General features: G+C 46.2%; 1 protein-coding gene across 4 annotated transcripts in view; it reads left to right on the top strand.

Annotated features, from left to right (window-relative positions):
• Positions 1-19,629, top strand: part of LOC139264534 (tyrosine-protein phosphatase non-receptor type 3-like) — a 418,869-nt gene that overhangs the window by 56,311 nt on the left and 342,929 nt on the right. For 2 of the 4 annotated variants that reach the window (XM_070881143.1, XM_070881141.1), the window contains exon 2: positions 10,217-10,371. In XM_070881143.1, coding sequence (XP_070737244.1) covers positions 10,234-10,371 — 138 coding nt within the window. In that variant the 5' untranslated portion in view covers positions 10,217-10,233. Of the gene's footprint in view, positions 1-7,145; positions 7,222-10,216; positions 10,372-19,629 lie in introns of those variants that run through there. The other 2 variants (XM_070881142.1, XM_070881144.1) reach the window with 2 other exon arrangements.

Raw genomic sequence — 19,629 nt, 5'->3', positions numbered from 1 at the left:
CTCTTCCTCCACTTAGGGCCGTCTTTGGCCAGGGACTCCCAGGTGTCGGTGAGGATGTTGCACTTTATCAAGGAGGCTTTGAGGGTGTCCTTGAAATGTTTCCTCTGCCCACCTGGGGCTCGCTTGCCGTGTAGGAGTTCCAAGTAGAGCGCTTGCTTTGGGAGACTTGTGTCCGGCATGCGGACAATGTGGTCTGCCCACCAGAGCTGGTTGAGTAGTCAGTGATTCGATGCTGGGGATGTTGGTCTGATCGAGAACACTGACGTTGGTGTGTCTGTCCTCCCAGGGGATTTGCAGGATCTTGCGGCGGCATCGCTGGTATTTCTCCAGCGATTTGAAGTGTCTGCTGTATAGGCTCCACGTCTCTGAGCCATACAGGAGGGCAGGTATCACTGCAGCCCTGTAGACCATAAGCTTGGTGCCAGATTTGAGGGCCTGATCTTCGAAAACGCTCTTTCTCAGGCGGCTGGAGGCAGTGTTGAACCTAGTCGTTGATGTCTGCCCTTGCTGATAATAGGCTCGTGAGGTATGGAAAATGGTCCATGTGGTCCAGGGACACGCTGTGGCTCTTGATGACTGGGGGGCAGTACTGTGTGCTAGGGTCAGGTTGGTGGAGGACCTTTGTCTTACGGATGTTTAGTGTAAGGCCCATGCTTTTGTATACCATGGTGAATGCAATTAGTGTACCTGGTTGTGCTCTCACATAGGTGAACTTTTCAACCCCTCATCCAACCTTATGGCAGGACCTCCATCATTTACCACCAGAACATTGTCACAACCCATTGTAACCCTACTGTACTCTTGCTGTTGCTGAAACGATGTCTTCATTACTTTACATGAAATTATTCTCAGGGATGAGACTAACCATTAGTCTCTGGCAACTCTAGTTCAGGTGATTTGGGTGGCTGTTTTCCAGAAAGATGTCAGATTCTGTGAATGAGCATGCAAATTCAATGTGAAAAGGAAAATTAAGTAACAACATTTCAGATTGTTAACTTAATCTAAGAAGTTAATTGTTTAATTGTTTTGGGTAGAGTGTTGCTCCAACATGTTGTGCGACATGGAAATAGGATCTAATTTCCCCATGCAATAATTCAATATTAACTGTGGTGTTACAAGGAGGTGGCAAACAAAGGCATTTGCCCATAGAGAAGAGTGATTTATTCTGTCTTGATCTGTTCAAATTACAAAGTGACATAGGCAGAATAAATGAGCTGTTAAGAATTAGGATTAGCTACATTCTGCAAATGGAGATATTCAGAATACATCATTGTTAGATATCTATATTAGAAATAACATATTGAGATAATATTGGTTCATTCAGTGAAGATCTCAGTAACTCTTCCGGATGATTAATCATGCTCTGGACCAACAGGTGATAAATGCCATTAAGTGTATTCTGAGTTTGTACAGCTTGAGAGACATTCAAAGACATTGATTGAAAAATGGAAGGGACATAAGAACATAATAAAATAAGAAATAGGAACAGGAGCAGGCCATACGGCCCCCGAGACTGCTCCACTATTCAAGAAGATCATGGCTGATCTGACCATGGACTCAGCTCTACTTCCCCGCCCGCTCCCCATAACCCTTTATCCCCTTATCATTTAAGAAACTGTCTATTTCTGTTTTAAATTTATTCAATGTCCCAGCTTCCACAGCTCTCTGAGGCAGTGAATTCCACAGATTTACAACCCTCAGAAGAAATTTCTCCTCATCTGTTTAAAATGGGCGGCTCCTTATTCTAAGATCATACCCTCTAGTTCTAGTCTCCCACATCAGTGGAAACATCTTCTCTGCATCCACCTTGTCAAGCCCCCTCATAATCTTATACGTTTTGATAAGATCACCTCTCATTCTTCTGAATTCCAATGAGTAAAGGCCCAACCTACTCGACCTTTCCTCATAAGTCAACCCCCTCATCTCCGGAATCAACCGAGTGAACCTTCTCTGTACGGCTTCCAAAGCAAGTATCCTTTCGTAAATATGGAAACCAAAACTGCACACAGTATTCCAGGTGTGACCTCACCTCATATATATTATATATAGCTGTAGAAAGACTTCCCTGCTTTTATACTCCATCCCCTTTGCAATAAAGGCCAAGATACCATCTGCCTTCCTGATCACTTGCTGTACCTGCATACTATCCTTTTGTGTTTCATGCTCAAGTACCCCCAGGTCCCACTGTACTGCGGCACTTTACAATCTTTCTCCATTTAAATAATAACTTGCTCTTTGATTTTTTTTCTGCCAAAGTGCATGACCTCACACTTTCCAACATTATACTCCATGTGCCAAATTTTTGCCCACTCACTTAGCCTGTCCATGTCCTTTTGCAGATTTTTGGTGTCCTCCTCACACATTGCTTTTCCTCCCACCTTTGTATCATCAGCAAACTTGGCTATGTTACACTCTGTCCCTTCTTCCAAGTCGTTAATATAGATTGTAAATAATTGGGGTCCCAGCACTGATCCCTGTGGCACTCCACTAGTTACTGGTTGCCAACCAGAGAATGAACCATTTATTCCAACTCTCTGTTCTCTGTTAGCTAGCCAATCCTCTATCCTTGCTAAGATATTACGCCCAACCGCGTGAACTTTTATCTTGTGCAGTAACCTTTTCTATGGCACCTTGTCAAATGCCTTCTGGAAGTCCAAATACACCATATCCACTGGTTCTCCTTTATCCACCCTGTTTGTTACATTCTCAGAACTCCAGCAAATTTGTCAAACATGACTTCCCCTTCATAAATCCATGTTGACTCTGCCTGACCACATTTTGCTTTTCCAAATGTCCTGCTACTGCTTCGTTGATGTTAGGCTAACTGGTCTATAGTTTCCTGCTTTTTGTCAGCCTCCTTTTTCAAATAGGGACGTTACATTTGCAGTTTTCCAATCTGCTGGGACCTTGCCAGAATCCAGGGAATTTTGGTAAATTACAACCAATCCATCCACAATCCCTGCCGCTACTTCTCAAGATCCTAGGATGCAAGTCATCAGGTCCAGGGGATTTATCTGCCTTTAGTCCCATTGGGCCCAAGTTTCGGACCGCGCCTAAAACGGCGCAGCCTGGACCTGGACGCCCGTTTTTCACGCCAGAAAGTGCGCCTAAAAAAAACTTACCTATTCTCCGGCTCCCTGCAGGCCCTCTGGAGCTGGGTGTGGCGCAGCACGAGCTGTAGGGGGGCGGAGCCAGGTCCCTGCGCTGAAAACAGTGCCGGGACCTCTGCACATGCACGCTATAGTGAGCATGCATGTGCAGTAGCTCCAGGCGCCCAAAACTGTGTGGGAGGGGCCCAAAGAACGCAGCCCCTAGCCCTGGCCGAATGGCCTCACTGGGGCTGCGTGCATAAGGCTTTCCCCCACCCCCCCCCCCGCCCCCGGATCTCCGCGACTCTTCCCCCGCCCCCCCCCACTCCCCCCGAGACCCGACACCACCTCACCTACCTGTAAATCCAGCCTGAGGTCTTGGGCCCCGGCTGTTCAACCTCCTTCTCTCCCTCCATCCTTCTCTCTCTCCCTCCTTCTTTCCCCCCCCCCCCCCATCCCTCCTTCTCCCCCCCCCATCCCTCCTTCTCCCCCCCCCCATCCCTCCTTCTCCCCCCCCCATCCCTCCTTCTCCCCCCCCCATCCCTCCTTCTCCCCCCCCCATCCCTCCTTCTCCCCCCCCCATCCCTCCTTCTCCCCCCCCCATCCCTCCTTCCCCCCCCTCTCCTTCTCTTCCCCCCCCCCCCTCCTTCTCTTCTCCCCCCCCTCTCTCCTTCTCCCCCCCCCCTCCCTCCTTCTCTCCCCCTTCTCTCCCCCCCCTCCCTCCTCTCTCCCCCCCCTCCCTCCTTCTCTCCCCCCTCCCTCCTTCTCTCCCCCCCCTCCCTCCTTCTCTCCCCCCCTCCCTCCTTCTCTCCCCCCCTCCCTCCTTCTCTCCCCCCCTCCCTCCTTCTCTCCCCCCTCCCTCCTTCTCTCCCCCCTCCCTCCTTCTCTTCCCCCCCCCCTCCTTCTCTCCCCCCCCTCCCTCCTTCTCTCCCCCCCCTCCCTCCTTCTTCTTCCCCCCTCCCTCCTTCTTCTTCCCCCCTCCCTCCTTCTTCTTCCCCCCTCCCTCCTTCTTCTCCCCCCTCCCTCCTTCTTCTCCCCCCCTCCCTCCTTCTTCTCCCCCCCTCCCTCCTTCTTCTCCCCCCCTCCCTCCTTCTTCTCCCCCCCTCCCTCCTTCTTCTCCCCCCCTCCCTCCTTCTTCTCCCCCCCTCCCTCCTTCTTCTTCCCCCCTCCCTCCTTCTTCTTCCCCCCTCCCTCCTTCTTCTTCCCCCCTCCCTCCTTCTTCTTCCCCCCTCCCTCCTTCTTCCCCCCCTCCCTCCTTCTTCTTCCCCCCTCCCTCCTTCTTCTTCCCCCCTCCCTCCTTCTTCTTCCCCCCTCCCTCCTTCTTCTTCCCCCCTCCCTCCTTCTTCTTCCCCCCTCCCTCCTTCTTCTTCCCCCCTCCCTCCTTCTTCTTCCCCCCTCCCTCCTTCTTCTTCCCCCCTCCCTCCTTCTTCTTCCCCCCCCTCCCTCCTTCTTCTTCCCCCCCCTCCCTCCTTCTTCTTCCCCCCTCCCTCCTTCTTCTTCCCCCCTCCCTCCTTCTTCTTCCCCCCTCCCTCCTTCTTCTTCCCCCCTCCCTCCTTCTTCTTCCCCCCTCCCTCCTTCTTCTTCCCCCCTCCCTCCTTCTTCTTCCCCCCCTCCCTCCTTCTTCTTCCCCCCCTCCCTCCTTCTTCTTCCCCCCCTCCCTCCTTCTTCTTCTTCCCCCCCTCCCTCCTTCTTCTTCTTCCCCCCCCTCCCTCCTTCTTCTTCTTCCCCCCCCTCCCTCCTTCTTCTTCTTCCCCCCTCCCTCCCTCCTTCTTCTTCTTCCCCCCCCTCCCTCCTTCTTCTTCCCCCCTCCCTCCCTCCCTCCTTCTTCTTCCCCCCCCTCCCTCCCTCCTTCTTCTCCCCCCCCCTCTCTCCCTCCTTCTTCCCCCCCCCCTCCCTCCTTCTTCCCTCCCCCCTTCCTTCCCCCCCACCCCTCCCTCCTTCCTTCCCCCCACCCCTCGCTGTCAGAAACACACACACATAGAGACACACTGGGGGGGCTGTCCCAGCACGCTGTTGGAGGACTCCCGGTGCTGCAGTCGGTAAGTAGAAAATGTTTTATTTATTTTTAAAATGTTTTTTATTTTTTATTTTTTTTAAATTTATTATTGATGATGGCTCTTTATTTGTAAAACTGAAGTGTTTAATGTTTGTAAACTTCCCTTTAAACCCCCCCCCCTCCCCATTCCCTACGCCTAATTTGTAACCTACGCCTGATTTTCTAAAGTGTAGACAAGGTTTTTTCGAACGTACAAAAATCTTCACTTACTCCATTCTAAATTAGTTTGGAGTAAGTTTTCACTGCCTAAACTTTGAAAACAGGCGTAAGTGGCCGGACACGCCCCCTTTTGAAAAAAAAATTATGTTCCAAAGTGAAACTGATCTAACTGACTAGAATTGGAGCAAACTAAATGCCGAGAATTCAAATTTCTAAGATACTCCGTTCTAAACTAGTTGCTCCAAAAAAACAGGAGCAACTCAGGCCGAAACTTGGCCCCATTGTCTTACTCAGTACCACCTCCTGCGTGATTGTGATTGTGTTAAGTTCTTCCCCCTTTCCCCTCCCCCCCCCCGGCCCCCCAATAGCCCCTAGACTATCCATTGTCGGAATATTGTTAGTGTCCTCTACCGTAAAGACTGATGCAAAATATTTGTTCAGAGTTTCTGCCATCTCCATGTTCCCCATTACTAACTGTCCCAGTTATTCAAATTGGTGCCTAGGGGTCTTGATGGACATCCACTTCAGTCAGGGTACAGTCCGACATGAGCTCAAAAGGGTGAAGTACATTTTGATCTTTCTCCTCTTCAATGACAGCAAAAGGATAATGCAGTTGAAGTTTGTGGGCATATATGACGTGTCTAGTAGTTCTTATTATGGTTCAGAATTCCTGGCCATGCAATAGAAGGACTTCTCCCAGTTTATGTTCAAATTTCAGGATTAAGCTGTGTGGTGGATTTTTGACAGAAAGAAGTCACTGCGACCAACAGGTAGAGAAAGTTGGCCTCATGGTGGGTACAGCTCTGTGCCACAGCCCCTCACATGAAGACTTGGATTAAGCAGTTGGTGATAACTAAGCTAAGTATGTGGCACTGGACTTGGATGCCTAGACCATCAAGTTGGCTGGCATGACCCAAACTGCCCTGTGTATGCTGTAGCAGATGCCTTTCTGAAGCTGATGAGAAAAATCTAGGATTACCTGGAGGCTGGGGATGAGAAAACACATGCGCGTATATCCAGGGCTCAGTATCTACCATGACTGTTTTCAGATTATGTGTACACATTGCAGTCAGGAGAATGAAAACTATGCAGTCGTGCATGTTACTGTGAGATGTGCTGCTACGAGAGCTCAAACCTACAATGGCCAGTTATCTGATCACTTAATGAGTATTTTGCTGGGGTGGAGGGGCAGCTAAATGGGGTGTCTCAGGTTAAGGTAACATGCCTAGCATTAGTAATTCAGAGCCAAATCAACCATCTGTGTCTGATTTCCAGTACCTGAACCAGGGAGAATTGTAGTACTCCAGGGCACTTGTTGATAAATTTCCAGCCAGCCTGGCTCATTAATGGAAGCAGCCACACGGATTGGGATTCTTCCCACTTGGCTTTAGATAACACTGCAAGCCAATGGCTCAACAGGGTGGCCCTATTTAACATGCAGTGGAAATCAACTCTAGTAGATTGTGTGTTTTTAGCTGGGTAAACTCCTCCACCCCTGCACACTCTTGGGGGTTCCTACGTATTGACTCTTATCAATCTGTGCCTAAACCTGCAGGACTTTGGTAGGTAAGTGTTGAGATATGTCCCTATGAAGAGTATGCACTCCATGATGGGCAACAGAAACCCTACATGTGAGTGTAGATTTCTCAAGTGCAGTAGTCAGATTGGCAGGCCTCTGGACTGATATGATGACGTGATGGAAGCTCAACTAGAGGAAGTAGACTGTGGGTGGTTGTCAAAAGCTGCTTTCACCATGATTGCAGGTCTCTACTGTTTTATGCTAGCCTCTGTGTACCAATTTGCTGGCCTACCTAACCTACAAACCATTCTCTACTGTGCAGGGATACTGGATGAGGACTTGGCTGTGATGTCTATAGTAAAATAGCTTGCCATCGCTTGCTGTCAGGACTTACTTGGGTGAGATATTAAAGCACACTTACTGGAGTTTGGTTCCAATGACACTAACAAGAGTCATTGAAGTAGTCATAGAATTGACTGCACAGATTCAGGCCATTCACCCCACTGTTCCATGCTGGTGTTTATGCTCTACACGAGCCTCTTCCCACCCTATTTAATTTAACCCTATCAGTGTAACCTATTCTTTTCTCCCTCATCTGGTTATCCAGCAGCCCCTTAAATGCATCAATGCTATTCACCTCAACTACTCCTTGTAGTCGCAAGTTCCACATTCTAATCACTCTGAGTAAAGTAGTTTCTCCTGAGTTTCTTACTGGATTTATTGGTGACTATCTTATACTTATGGCCCCTAGTTTTGGACTTCTCTGTCTATCAAACCATTTCATAATTTTAGGTCACCTCTGTCTTCCCTTTTCCAGAGAAAAGAGCCCCAACCTATTCAGTCTTTCCTGAGAGATATAATCTCTCAGTTTTGGTATCAGCCCTGTAAATCTATTTTGCATCTTCCCCAGTGCCTCTATATCCTTTTTGTAATATGGAGACCAGAAGTGTATACTCCTTTAACCAGACCTGCAGCTGTGGTCAGCCAAAACTTTCCTCCAATTAAGCCATTGAGGCCGAAATTAAGTAGCACAAGAGGCGTGCCTATGATTTAAAAAAAAATGTACTTGCCACAGGGATCCATGATGCGGTCGGATGAGCGATTTTCAGGACTTTGAAATCCCAACGGAAATTGGTCATAGTGGGTGCAGGATATAGATAGGAAGGGACTGAATTTTGGTCGGGACCGGGACTCCGCCACTGTCGATCAGCAGTGGAGTAGTGCTGACGTCACAGAACATGTGCGTCACCACGCTTGCTCCCATCCGTTAAAGGGGAGAGCATCTGTCACTTTTTTAAAATCTTGGGCCACTAGGGAGGGTTTCAGCTGGGCCAGCAGTCTGGCATCCAAGAAGGGGTGCCAGGCTGCCCGTTGGCCTGGCCGAACCCAGGGGCACTATCTTGCCGGCCGGCAAAAAGGAATACATCGTTGGCAGTAAGCCTGCAATACTGCCGTGCCGCACTCAGTGCGGAGAAGGTGCACCGACAGAGAAAGCTGTCGGGGGCACCGCATGGCGGGGCAACGAGTTTTCAACTAGTGGGTCGGTGCATTTTTAAGGCAAGGGAAAGTGGTGGTACACATTCTAATGACTTACTTGCGGCGGTTTCCAGGATCGGGCGGAATCAGGACCAGGCCGAAAAATCCCCAACCCGAATTTGGGTCGGTTCGGCCGTTTGACAACAATGCGGTGGCCACGGGATTCCGCCGAATGGCCGCCGCAAACTGACAGTAACGAGTCTCTGAGACTCTGAATTTTGGCCCCATTGTCTTTGGCCCCCGACACAAACTCCATTCCCTAGCCACCAATTCCATCCCTCTCCCTGGTCACTGTCTTAGGCTGAACCAGACTGTTTGCAACCTCAGCATCCTACCTGAGCTGTGCTTCTGACCCCATAATCCACTCCCAACATTAATACTGCCTACTTCCACCTCCATAAAATTGTCCATCTCCATCTGCTGCTGAACCACTCATCCATGCTTTTGTTAACTCCAGACTCGACTATTCAAATGCTCTCTTGGCTAGCCTCCTATTTTCCACCCTCCATAAACTTAAGCTTATGCAAAACGCTGCTGCCTGTATCTTAACTTGCACCAAGTCCCATGCACCCATCACTCGTGTGCTCGCTGACCTATATTAGCTCCTGGTCCCTGAACGGCTCGATTTAAAAATTCTCATGTTCAGATTCCTCCATGGCCTTGCTCCTCCCTAACTCAATTACCTCTTTCAGCCCTACAACCCTCAGATCTGTGTTCCTACTACTCTGGCTTCTTGTCCATCCCGACTTTCTTTCACTATCATTTAAGGGCTGTGCCTTCAGCCATCTAATCTCTAAGCTCTGGTAATCCCTCCCTAAGCACCTCGCTGCTCCTATCTTTGACCAAGCTTTTGGTCACGTCCTAATGTCTCCTTCTTTGACTCGGTGTCAATTTCTATCTGATAATGCTCCTGTGAAGCACTATGTTAATGGTGCTATATAAAATGCAAGAAAATTATTTTTTTTACTAAATGACTTTGGGTTTCCAATCAGAAGTCATTTAAATGGGTTACCAGTGGTGAGACAATCGAAAAATCTAGGCCAATGGTTCTGCAGGAATATGGATGCATAAAAAACCAGCAGATATTCTTCATGCCTCAAAGTATCACAATTGAAAGTGTACATGATATTTGGAATGCTCTCATAAAGCACCAACAACCAAATGGAAGAAGGAATGTGCCAGGTAGAACAGGAGCAAAAACTACCAATTGAGAATTAGCAGTAAACAAACCACAGTGCATTTTGAATGCAAATTGTGCCCCACACACCAAATTTAAGATATTACTAGTAGATTTCCCTGGTGTTGCTCATGATAGATTGGGGCAGTTGTATTTACTTATGCCTGTGATCTTTATGTTGCTGTCTCTTTGTCATTCTGTTGTCTTCTGCATCAGGCAGCGTCAGGTGGGGCACTTCACAATCCTCACTAGGAGTTTTTTTTACTGCGCTTGGAGCCAGGTGAAAAAAAGCAGGAAGGAATGCAAGAACAGTAGCAGGATTTAAGGGTCTAGACAAGAGTCGTCAGTGCGCACAGGGGGAAGTTGGGAGCAGCTACAAAAGCAAGTGGTATGGGGGAAGTCGCCAGAAACTGGACAAGGAGCAGCATCCTGCCTTGCGCAGAGCCGAAAGGTAACACCGTTCACTGCCCTAGGATGGTGCAGCCAAGCATCAATAACAGCTTAGAGTTCATTTATATGGTCAATAAGATGATGCTTATTGTTGCAAGCCTCAGATTTCTAAGGACTATTTGGTACAAATGGAATTGCTGCCTATGGAAGTTAATACTGAACTGGTGACTTGGTCAGGACTTGTGTTTAAGTTGTACTCTTAGCTATATCTTTTTAATATTTGTATCTAGGTGTTGGAGAGATAGTGATGACATCACGATTTCGTGTGCTCGGTGGGAGGACAAACCACATACGTGCTTTTGAGATACCAAGAGACAAACATCGGTCAGAGGTCGTCTGCAATATCCACTTCCTGGATGGCAGTTTGCAGAGCTTCAAAGTCAATGTAAGTTGGTACCCTTTATGTTCGTAGCTACTAAATCTGTTGATTTACTTCTCATAGCTTTTTCATTCCATTACAACACTCGTGTTGACTGAGCTATATTAGATTTTACTGCTTCCAGAAAATGAGGAGTAAACTTTTGGCATGATGTGTACAGTGGCAAACAAATGTAATTATTGTACATTTGCATTCAGCATGAGCAATCCATTTCTGCTGCCTGATTTCACGGCACTTCACAGCCTTGTCATCTGAAGAATTACATGGCAAATTCATGTCTCTTGCAGCAAACACGCAGTGCAAAAATCATAACATACTGCCACCAAATCTAAATCAGTTTCAACAAGTTGCCTCTTTGCCCCACAACCCCTCCAAAAGATGTCAATTGTCTAGTGGTGGCATAATTTTATTTTGGCTCCAGTTTAAATACTTGGCTCCAACACAATGCCACAGAATCCAATGTGCAGTACCCTATTCCTATTGTCTCATGTTCAACTGCTTTTTGATTTTGTATCTAAGGTAGGTAAACACATTATATACTTCTGTTTCTGTGGATAAAATTATGAAGTTGGGTGAACAGGAATCCATGCATAAAATGTAGCATAACAGTAATTTCTAAAGCACTTTTGGATAATGTCCCAATCCTCTAGTTTCCCACTAACCTTGGCCACCTTATACGCATTGATCTTTGATTTGATACTCCTTTATTTCCATGGTTATCCACGGCTGGTTATCCCTTCTCTAACCGCCCTTCTTTTTCACTGGAATATATTTTTGGTGCGCACTATGAAAGAGCTCCTTAAAAGTCTTCCACTGTTCCTCAATTGTGGTCACCGTTTAGTCTGTGTTTCCAGTCTACTTTAGCCAACTCTGCCCTCATCCCACTGTAGTTCCCTTTGTTTAAGCATAGTATGTTCGTTTGAGACACTACTTCCTCACCCTCAATCTGTATTACAGATTCAACCATACTGTGATCACTCATTCCGAGAGGATCTTTTACTAGGAGATCGTTTATTTTCCTGTCTCATTACACAGGACCAGATCTAAGATAGCTTGCTCCCTTGTAGGTTCTGTTACATACTGTTCTAAGAAACAATCCCGTATGCATTCTATGAATTCCTCCTCCAGGCTACCCCGTGCGTTTTGAGTTGACCAATCAATATGTAGGTTAAAATCCCCCATGACTACTGCCGTTCCTTTTTCACATGCCTCCATTATTCCCTTGATTATTGCCCGCCCCACCGTGAAGTTATTATTTGGGGGCCTATAAACTACGCCCACCAGTGACTTTTTTCCCTTACTATCTCTAATCTCCACCCACAATGATTCAACATTTTGTTCATTAGAGCCAATATCGTCTCTCACAACTGCCCTGATATCATCCATTATTAACATAGCTACACCACCTCCTTTCCCTTCTTGTCTGTCTTTCCGAATCGTCAGATACCCCTGTATGTTTAATTCCCAGTCTTGGCCATCCTGCAGCCATGTTTCTGTAATGGCCACCAAATCATACCCATTTGTAATGATTTGTGCCGTCAACTCATTTACTTTATTTCGAATGCTGCGTGCATTTAGGTAGAGTGTTTTAATCCTAGTTTTTAAACCATGATTTTTAGTTTTGACCCTTCCTGCAGCCCCTTTATATTCAGTGGCCCTTTTTGTTGTTTGCCTTGGGTTTCTCTGCCCTCCACTTTTACTCATCTCCTTTCTGTCTTTTGCTTTTGTCTCCTTTTTGTTTCCCTCTGTCTCCCTGCATTGGTTCCCATCCCCCTGCCATATTTTAACTCCTCCCCAACAGCACTAGCAAACACTCCCCCGAGGACATTGGTTCCGGTCCTGCCCAGGTGCAGACCGTCCGGTTTGTACTGGTCCCACCTCCCCCAGAACCTGTTCCAATGCCCCAGGAATTTGAATTCCTCCCTGCTGCACCACTGCTCAAGCCACGTATTCATCTGAGCTATCCTGCGATTCCTACTCTGACTAGCACGTGGCACTGGTAGCAATCCCGAGATTACTACTTTTGAGGTCCTACTTTTTAATTTAGCTCCTAGCTCCTTAAATTCGTCTCGTAGGACCTCATCCCTTTTTTTACCTATGTCGTTGGTACCAATGTGCACCACGACAACTGGCTGTTCTCCCTCCCTTTTTAGAATGTCCTGCACCCGCTCCGAGACATCCTTGACCCTTGCACCAGGGAGGCAACATACTATCCTGGAGTCTCGGTTGCGGCCGCAAAAACGCCTATCTATTCCCCTTACAATTGAATCCCCGATCACCCGCTCTCCCATTCTTTTTCCTGCCCTCCTGTGCAACAGAGCCAGCCACGGTGCCACGAACTTGGCTGCTGCTGCCCTCCCCTGATGAGTCATCCCCCTCAACAGTACTCAAAGCAAAAATGGGACTCAAGGTAGACAAGTCCCCTGGTCCTGATGAAATGCATCCCAGGGTATTAAAAGAAATGGCGGAAGTTATAGCAGATGCATTCGTTATAATCTACCAAAATTCTCTGGACTCTGGGGAGGAAAGCAGCTAATGTGACGCCTCTGTTTAAAAAAAAAAAGGGGGCAGACAAAAGGCAGGTAACTATAGGCCAGTTAGTTTAACATCTGTAGTGGGGAAAATGCTTGAAGCTATCATTAAGGAAGAAATAGCGGGACATCTAGATAGGAATAGTGCAATCAAGCAGACGCAGCATGGATTCATGAAGGGGAAATCATGTTTAACTAATTTACTGGAATTCTTTGAGGATATAACGAGCATGGTGGATAGAGGTGTACCGATGGATGTGGTGTATTTAGATTTCCAAACGGCATTCGATAAGGTGCCACACAAAAGGTTACTGCAGAAGATAGAGGTACGCGGAGTCAGAGGAAATGTATTAGCATGGATAGAGAATTGGCTGGCGAGCAGAAAGCAGAGAGTCGGGATAAATGGGTCCTTTTCGGGTTTGAAATCGGTGGTTTGTGGTGTGCCACAGGGATCGGTGCTGGGACCACAACTGTTTACAATATACATAGATGACCTGGAAGAGGGGACAGAGTGTAGTGTAACAAAATTTGCAGATGACACTAAGATTAGTGGGAAAACGGGTTGTGCAGAGGACACAGAGAGGCTGCAAAGAGATTTGGATAGGTTAAGCGAATGGGCGAAGGTTTGGCAGATAGAATACAATGTCGGAAAGTGTGAGGTCATCCACCTTGGAGGGGGGGGGGAAAAAAACAGTAAAAGGGAATATTATTTGAATGGGGAGAAATTACAACATGCTGTGGTGCAGAGGGACCTGGGGGTCCTTGTGCATGAATCCCAAAAAGTTAGTTTGCAGGTGCAGCAGGTAATCAGGAAGGCAAATGGAATGTTGGCCTTCATTGCGAGAGGGATGGAGTACAAAAGCAGGAGGTCCTGCTGAAATTGTATAGGGTATTGGTGAGGCCGCACCTGGAGTACTGCGTGCAGTTTTGGTCACCTTACTTAAGGAAGGATATACTAGCTTTGGAGGGGGTACAGAGACGATTCACTCGGCTGATTCCGGAGATGAGGAGGATACCTTATGATAGATTGAGTAGACTGGGTCTTTACTTGGAGTTCAGGAGGATGAGGGGTGATCTTATAGAAACATTTAAAATCATGAAAGGGATAGACAAGATAGAGGCAGAGAGGTTGTTTCCATTGGTGGGGGAGACTAGAACTAGGGGGCACAGCCTCAAAATACGGGGGAGCCAATTTAAAACCGAATTGAGAAGGAATTTCTTCTCCCAGAGGGTTGTGAACCTGTGGAATTCTCTGCCCAAGGAAGCAGTTGAGGCTAGCTCATTGAATGTATTCAAGTCACAGATAGATAGATTTTTAACCAATAAGGGAATTAAGGGTTACGAGGAGAGGGCGGGTAAGTGGACCTGAGTCCACAGCCAGATCAGCCATGATCTTATTGAATGGCGGAGCAGGCTCGAGGGGCTAGATGGCCTACTCCTGTTCCTAATTCTTATGTTCTTATGATGCTAAAGGCCATAATTGCACTTTGCTATATTATTTAAAAAATAAAGTGGTCTAGGAAAACAAACTAGCTGATTACTATAGATTTAACCAGTGTTGTCACATGGGGTTGATATATTGGCATCTGCGGCACTCGGGCGCTGTGTTCCCATAAATGAATCGATCACACCGGATAACGCCAGGTCAGCTGACTTGCACAATTTTATGGTAGAGTACTCTGGGTGTGCCCCTCACGATGTGACAGAAAAACAGGGCTGTAATGTCTAGTGCCAATAGTGCTGCTGACTCCATTGTGCACCAGCCAGTGGTTTATGTTGTGTGGTGGGGGAGGAAGAGAGGGAATGGGTAGGGTACCAGACACACACAACATAGGAACAGGCGAAGGCCATTAAGCCTCTGCAGTCTGTTCCACCAATCAATTAAATGTTGATCTGTATCTTCACTCCTTTTACCCGCTTTGGTTCCATAATCCTTAATATACTTGCCCAACATTTTTCAAATTTTCAATTGACCTAGCCTCAACAGCTTTTTGGGGGAGAGAGTTCCAGATTTCCACTACCCTTTGTGTGAAGAAGTGCTTCCTGAAATCACCCGAGTGGCCTAGCTCTAATGGGGCAGGGATGCTAGAGTTCCACGAGCAAGGGTGCCCGAATTTCTTTCTCCAATTTAATGGAAGCTTCCTTTTCAATACCTGCTGAATATTCTGATTGGCATGTATGCAGCTGAGTCCAACCCTGTCCTCATTCAATCTCCAAATGTGCACAGTTTCCAGTAGAATTTATTTTTGGGGAGGGTGGGGCGGGGAAGAGGGGTAGAGGAATCTAGGTGTCTCCAATTCAAGATATTGAAAGGTCTGTAGGGTTTTCATTAGCACAAAATGGAGTACATTTTGTCTTCCCATAGGAATGCATGCCACTTAAGTCCAGATAGCAGATTGGCAGAGAATTAAAAAAAAAATTGTTCCTGGGATATGGGCGTCGCTGGCAAGGACAGCGTTTATTGCCCATCCCAAATTGTCCTCGAAAGCGTGGTGTTGAGCCGCCGCCTTAAACTGCTGCAGTCTGCATGGTGAAAGTACTCCCATAGTGCTGTTAGGGTGGGTGTTCCAGGATTTTTACCTAGTATCGATGAAGGAACGGCGATATATTTCTAAGTCAGGACAGTGTGTGACTTGGAGGGGAACTTGAGGGTGATGGTGTTCCCAATCGTTAGTTGCCCTTGTCCTTTTAGGCAGTAGAGGCAGGGACGGTTTAAGGGTGCCTCGGGCCCTGGGCAGTACCCCAGCCATGGGCCCCTACTCGCATTTACATCCTGCAGTAAATGACATTAGTGAGCTTAATTCACAGGGCATTATAATGAATATGTATCAGGTCAAGTCTACATCTCAGGTTATGTTCTCATTGATACTATGACAACACTCATTTAATATTTTATTCTGTTTCCAAACAATCAAACCGATACCTTGATGAAACCCTGTATAAACAGTAAACAACAGAGCTTTAATTTAAAAAATCCTCACACTTTGAAACTAAATTGACAACGACAACAATTTAGAACAAGACAGCGCAATTTTTTTGGAAGACCATCATTTGTCATTTGCATTAAGTTTTTTTCCACAGAGGCAACTACAAGTATAACCATTACATTGGTCTTTTCCTAGATTTTTGTCAGCTAAACTAGCCATTAATTTTCGAGAAGTCAAGTCCTCTCAGTACTTCGCTCTCAATGCTCATGATTGAAAGACTATTAAGTCGATCTTGTCCCATTTGGTTCCTAACTTCATCCTTGATGCGTTTTAGTTTCGAGAAGGACCACTCACCACTGCAATTTGATACCGTCATCGACAGATATATCCGAAGAGCTATTTCAATGTTAGAAAAGGTTTGGGGGAGGGCGTGTCTATGGAGGAATTGGTATATTCTCAGCTCTGCTGACTTAGTTTGTTTGATACAAATTGAGGTTTGAAGCTCTGTTGAGGATGCCACCAAGCTAGAAAACTGGATGAATTCGCTTTCAATCACAGATCTTTGAGATCGGAGCGGGCAAGATTTGCTGCGGCTTGCTTGATCTCATGAGCGGCTAGCTTGGACAGGAATCCAAACTTAAATGGCTTGCCTATGTTTGACCTGAAGCCATGAGACTTCAAGGGGCCCGGTGTCAAGGTTGGGAACTCTAGGGCCACTCTCTCCTGACTATACACCACCGTGTTGCTACCTCAGGTTGGTCTGTCCTGCTGGTGGGACAAGACATTACCCAGGAATGATGATGGAGGAATCTGGGACATTGGCTGAAAGGTCTGATTTTGTGAGTATGGCTGTCAGACCCGTTGCTTGACTAGTATGTGGGACGGCTCACCCAATTTTGGCTCGAGTTCGCAGTTGTTAGTGAAGAGGACTTTGTCGGTTTCACTGAGCTGGGTGTGCTCTTGTCGTATCTGAAGCTGGTGCCGAGGTCAATGTCGGATGATCCGTTCGGTTTTATTCTTGTTTCCTGTAGCAATTGTGTACAACTGAGTGGCTTGTTAAGCTATTTCAGAGTGCAGTTAAGAGTTAACCACATTGCTGTGGGTCTGGAGTTGCATGTAGGCCAGGTAAGGACGGCAGATTTCCTTCCCTAATGGAAACCAGATGGATTTTTAATGATCCGATCATTTCATGCTCACCATTACTGATACCAGCTTTTTATTCCAGATTTATTTAATTAACTGAATTCAAATTCCCCAGCTGCCATGGTGGGATTTGAACTCACGTTTCTGGATCATTAGTCCAGGCCTCTGGATTACTAGTCTAGTAACATAATCGCTATGCTACTGTTCCTGCCTAACCAGTGCTTTGTAAAGGTTAAGCATAATTTCCTTGCTTTTGTCGTCTATGCCTCTATTTATAAAGCCAAGGATCCCATATGCCTTTTTAATAGCCTTCTTAGCTTGTCTTCCGAGCTTCAAAGATTTGAGTACGTATACCCTCAGGTCTCTCTGTTTCTACATCCCCTTTAAAATTGTACCATTTTGTTTATATTGCCTCTCCTCGTTCTTCCTCCTCTGGGGACACCACTGCACAATTCCCTCCAGTTTGAAAAATAGTCGTTCACCATAATTCTCTGCTTTCTGTCCCTTGCCTAATTTGTATCCATGCAGCCACAGCCCCATTAATCCCAAGGGCTTCAATTTTGCTAACAACTCTGTGGTACTTTTGTCAAACATCAACTGCGCTACCTTCATCCACACTGTTACTTCATCAAAGAACTCAATCAAGTTCGTCAAACTCTATTTTCCTTTAACAAATCATTGCTGGCTTTCAATTATTAACCCATACTTTTCCAAGTGCCAATTTGGAGAGGATAATGCCACAGGCAGCAATAGAGAGATAACTAATTGCTTTGCTTCAGTATTTGCCTGAGAGATAAAACAGGTGGAGATGACATTGGATGATATTAGTAATGAGTTAACTGCATTTAAAATAAAATGCGGAGATATACTAAATAAACTAATGAAACTCAGAGGATAAAATCCCTGGTCCAGACGGATTACATCCGCACATTTTAAAAGAAGCTAGGGAAGAAATAGCAGAGGCTTGACTACACACATTTAGTAATTCTTTAGAAAGGTGTAGTGCCAGAGGACTGGCGGATAGCTAATATTTATGAAGGAAGATAGAACATGTCCAGGAAGCTATAAGTCAGTCAGCTTAACGTCGGCTGTAGGAAAAATAATGGAACCCTGACTAAAGGAGAAAATAGAAGAACGCCTAGAAATGAAAAATATAAAAGTCAGCATGGATTTCAAAAGGAAAAGTCTTGCTTGACCAACCTAATTGAATTTTTTGAAGAGATGGGATTTTCAAAAGGCCTTCGATAAGATAACACAAAATAGACTAAGAGTAAGATCAGGGAATACGGAGTCGGGGGACAAGTAGCAGAATGGATAGCTTGCTGGCTTCAAGACAAAGCAGAAAGTTTGGGTAGAGGGTAATTATTCAGAGTGGCAGATGGTATGAAGTGCTGCTCCACAAGGATCAGTTACGGGATCACTGCTGTTCATAATTTATATTAACGATATAGACTTTGGAATCAAAAACACAACTTTTAAATTTGCGGATGACACCAATTGGGGGGGATAGCCAATACTGAGGAGGACTGCAATAAATAGAAGACATTAATAAACTTGCAGAATGGGCATATAATTGGCAAATGAAATTCTACACAGATAAATGTGAGGTAAGAAAAATAGAGGTCACATATTACTTGGAAAATAAGAATCTAAATGGGGTAGAGGAGTAAATAATAACATTTATATAGCGCCTTTAACTTCGTAAAACATCCCAAGGCACTTCACAACAGTGCTACAGACAAACACATAAATTTGATACCGTGTCACAGAAGAAATTAAGGCAGATGATCAAAAGCTTGTTTAAAGAGGTAGATTTTAATGAGCGTCTTGAAGGAGGAAAGAGAGGTAGAGAGGCATAGAGGTTTCGGGAGGGAGTTCCAGAGCTTAGGGCCCAGGCATTTGAAGGCACGTCCATCGATGGTTGAGCAATTATAATGAGGGATGTTCAAGAGGCCAGAATTTGAGCAGCGCAGACAACCTGTGGGATTGTGAGGCTGAAAGAGATTAGAGATAGGATGGGGCAAGTCCATGGAGTGATTTGTAAACAAGGATGAGAATTTTGAAATTGAGGCATTGTTTAACTGGGAGCCAATGTCGGTCAGAAAGCAAGGGGTGATCTTGACTTGGTGCGGGTTAGTACACGGGCTGCTGAGTTTTGGATGACTTCCAGTTAACGTAGTGTGGAATGTGGAAGGCCGGCCAGGAGTGAGTTGGAGTAGTCAAGTCTAGAGGTAACAAAGGCATGAATGACGGTTTCAGCAGCAGAAGAGCTGAGGCGGACAATGTTATGGAGGTGGAAATAGGCGGATTTAGTTATGCTGTGGATATGTGGCTGAAAATTCATTTTGGGGTCAAATATGACACCTAGGTTGCGAACAGTCTTGTTCACCCTCAGATTGATGCTAGGGAGAGGGATGGAGGCAGTGGTTAGTGAACGCAGTTTGTGGCGGGGACCAAAGATAATGGCTTCGGTCTTCCCAATATTTAATTGGAGAACATTTCTGCTTGTCGGACAAGCAATCTGACGCTTTAGACAATCAAGCAGGGGTCGACAAAAGTGGTGGAGTGGTAGGGCTGGGTGTCATCTGCGTCCATGTGGAAACTGACTCCGTGTCTCGGGATCGAGGAGTACAAATCACAAAGTATTGACACAGATTAACACT

The sequence above is a fragment of the Pristiophorus japonicus genome, chromosome 5, assembly GCF_044704955.1.
Source record: "Pristiophorus japonicus isolate sPriJap1 chromosome 5, sPriJap1.hap1, whole genome shotgun sequence".
Lineage (NCBI taxonomy): Eukaryota > Metazoa > Chordata > Chondrichthyes > Pristiophoridae > Pristiophorus > Pristiophorus japonicus.
Note: the sequence above shows the minus strand (reverse complement) of the source record. Positions and strands in the feature narration are given on the sequence as shown.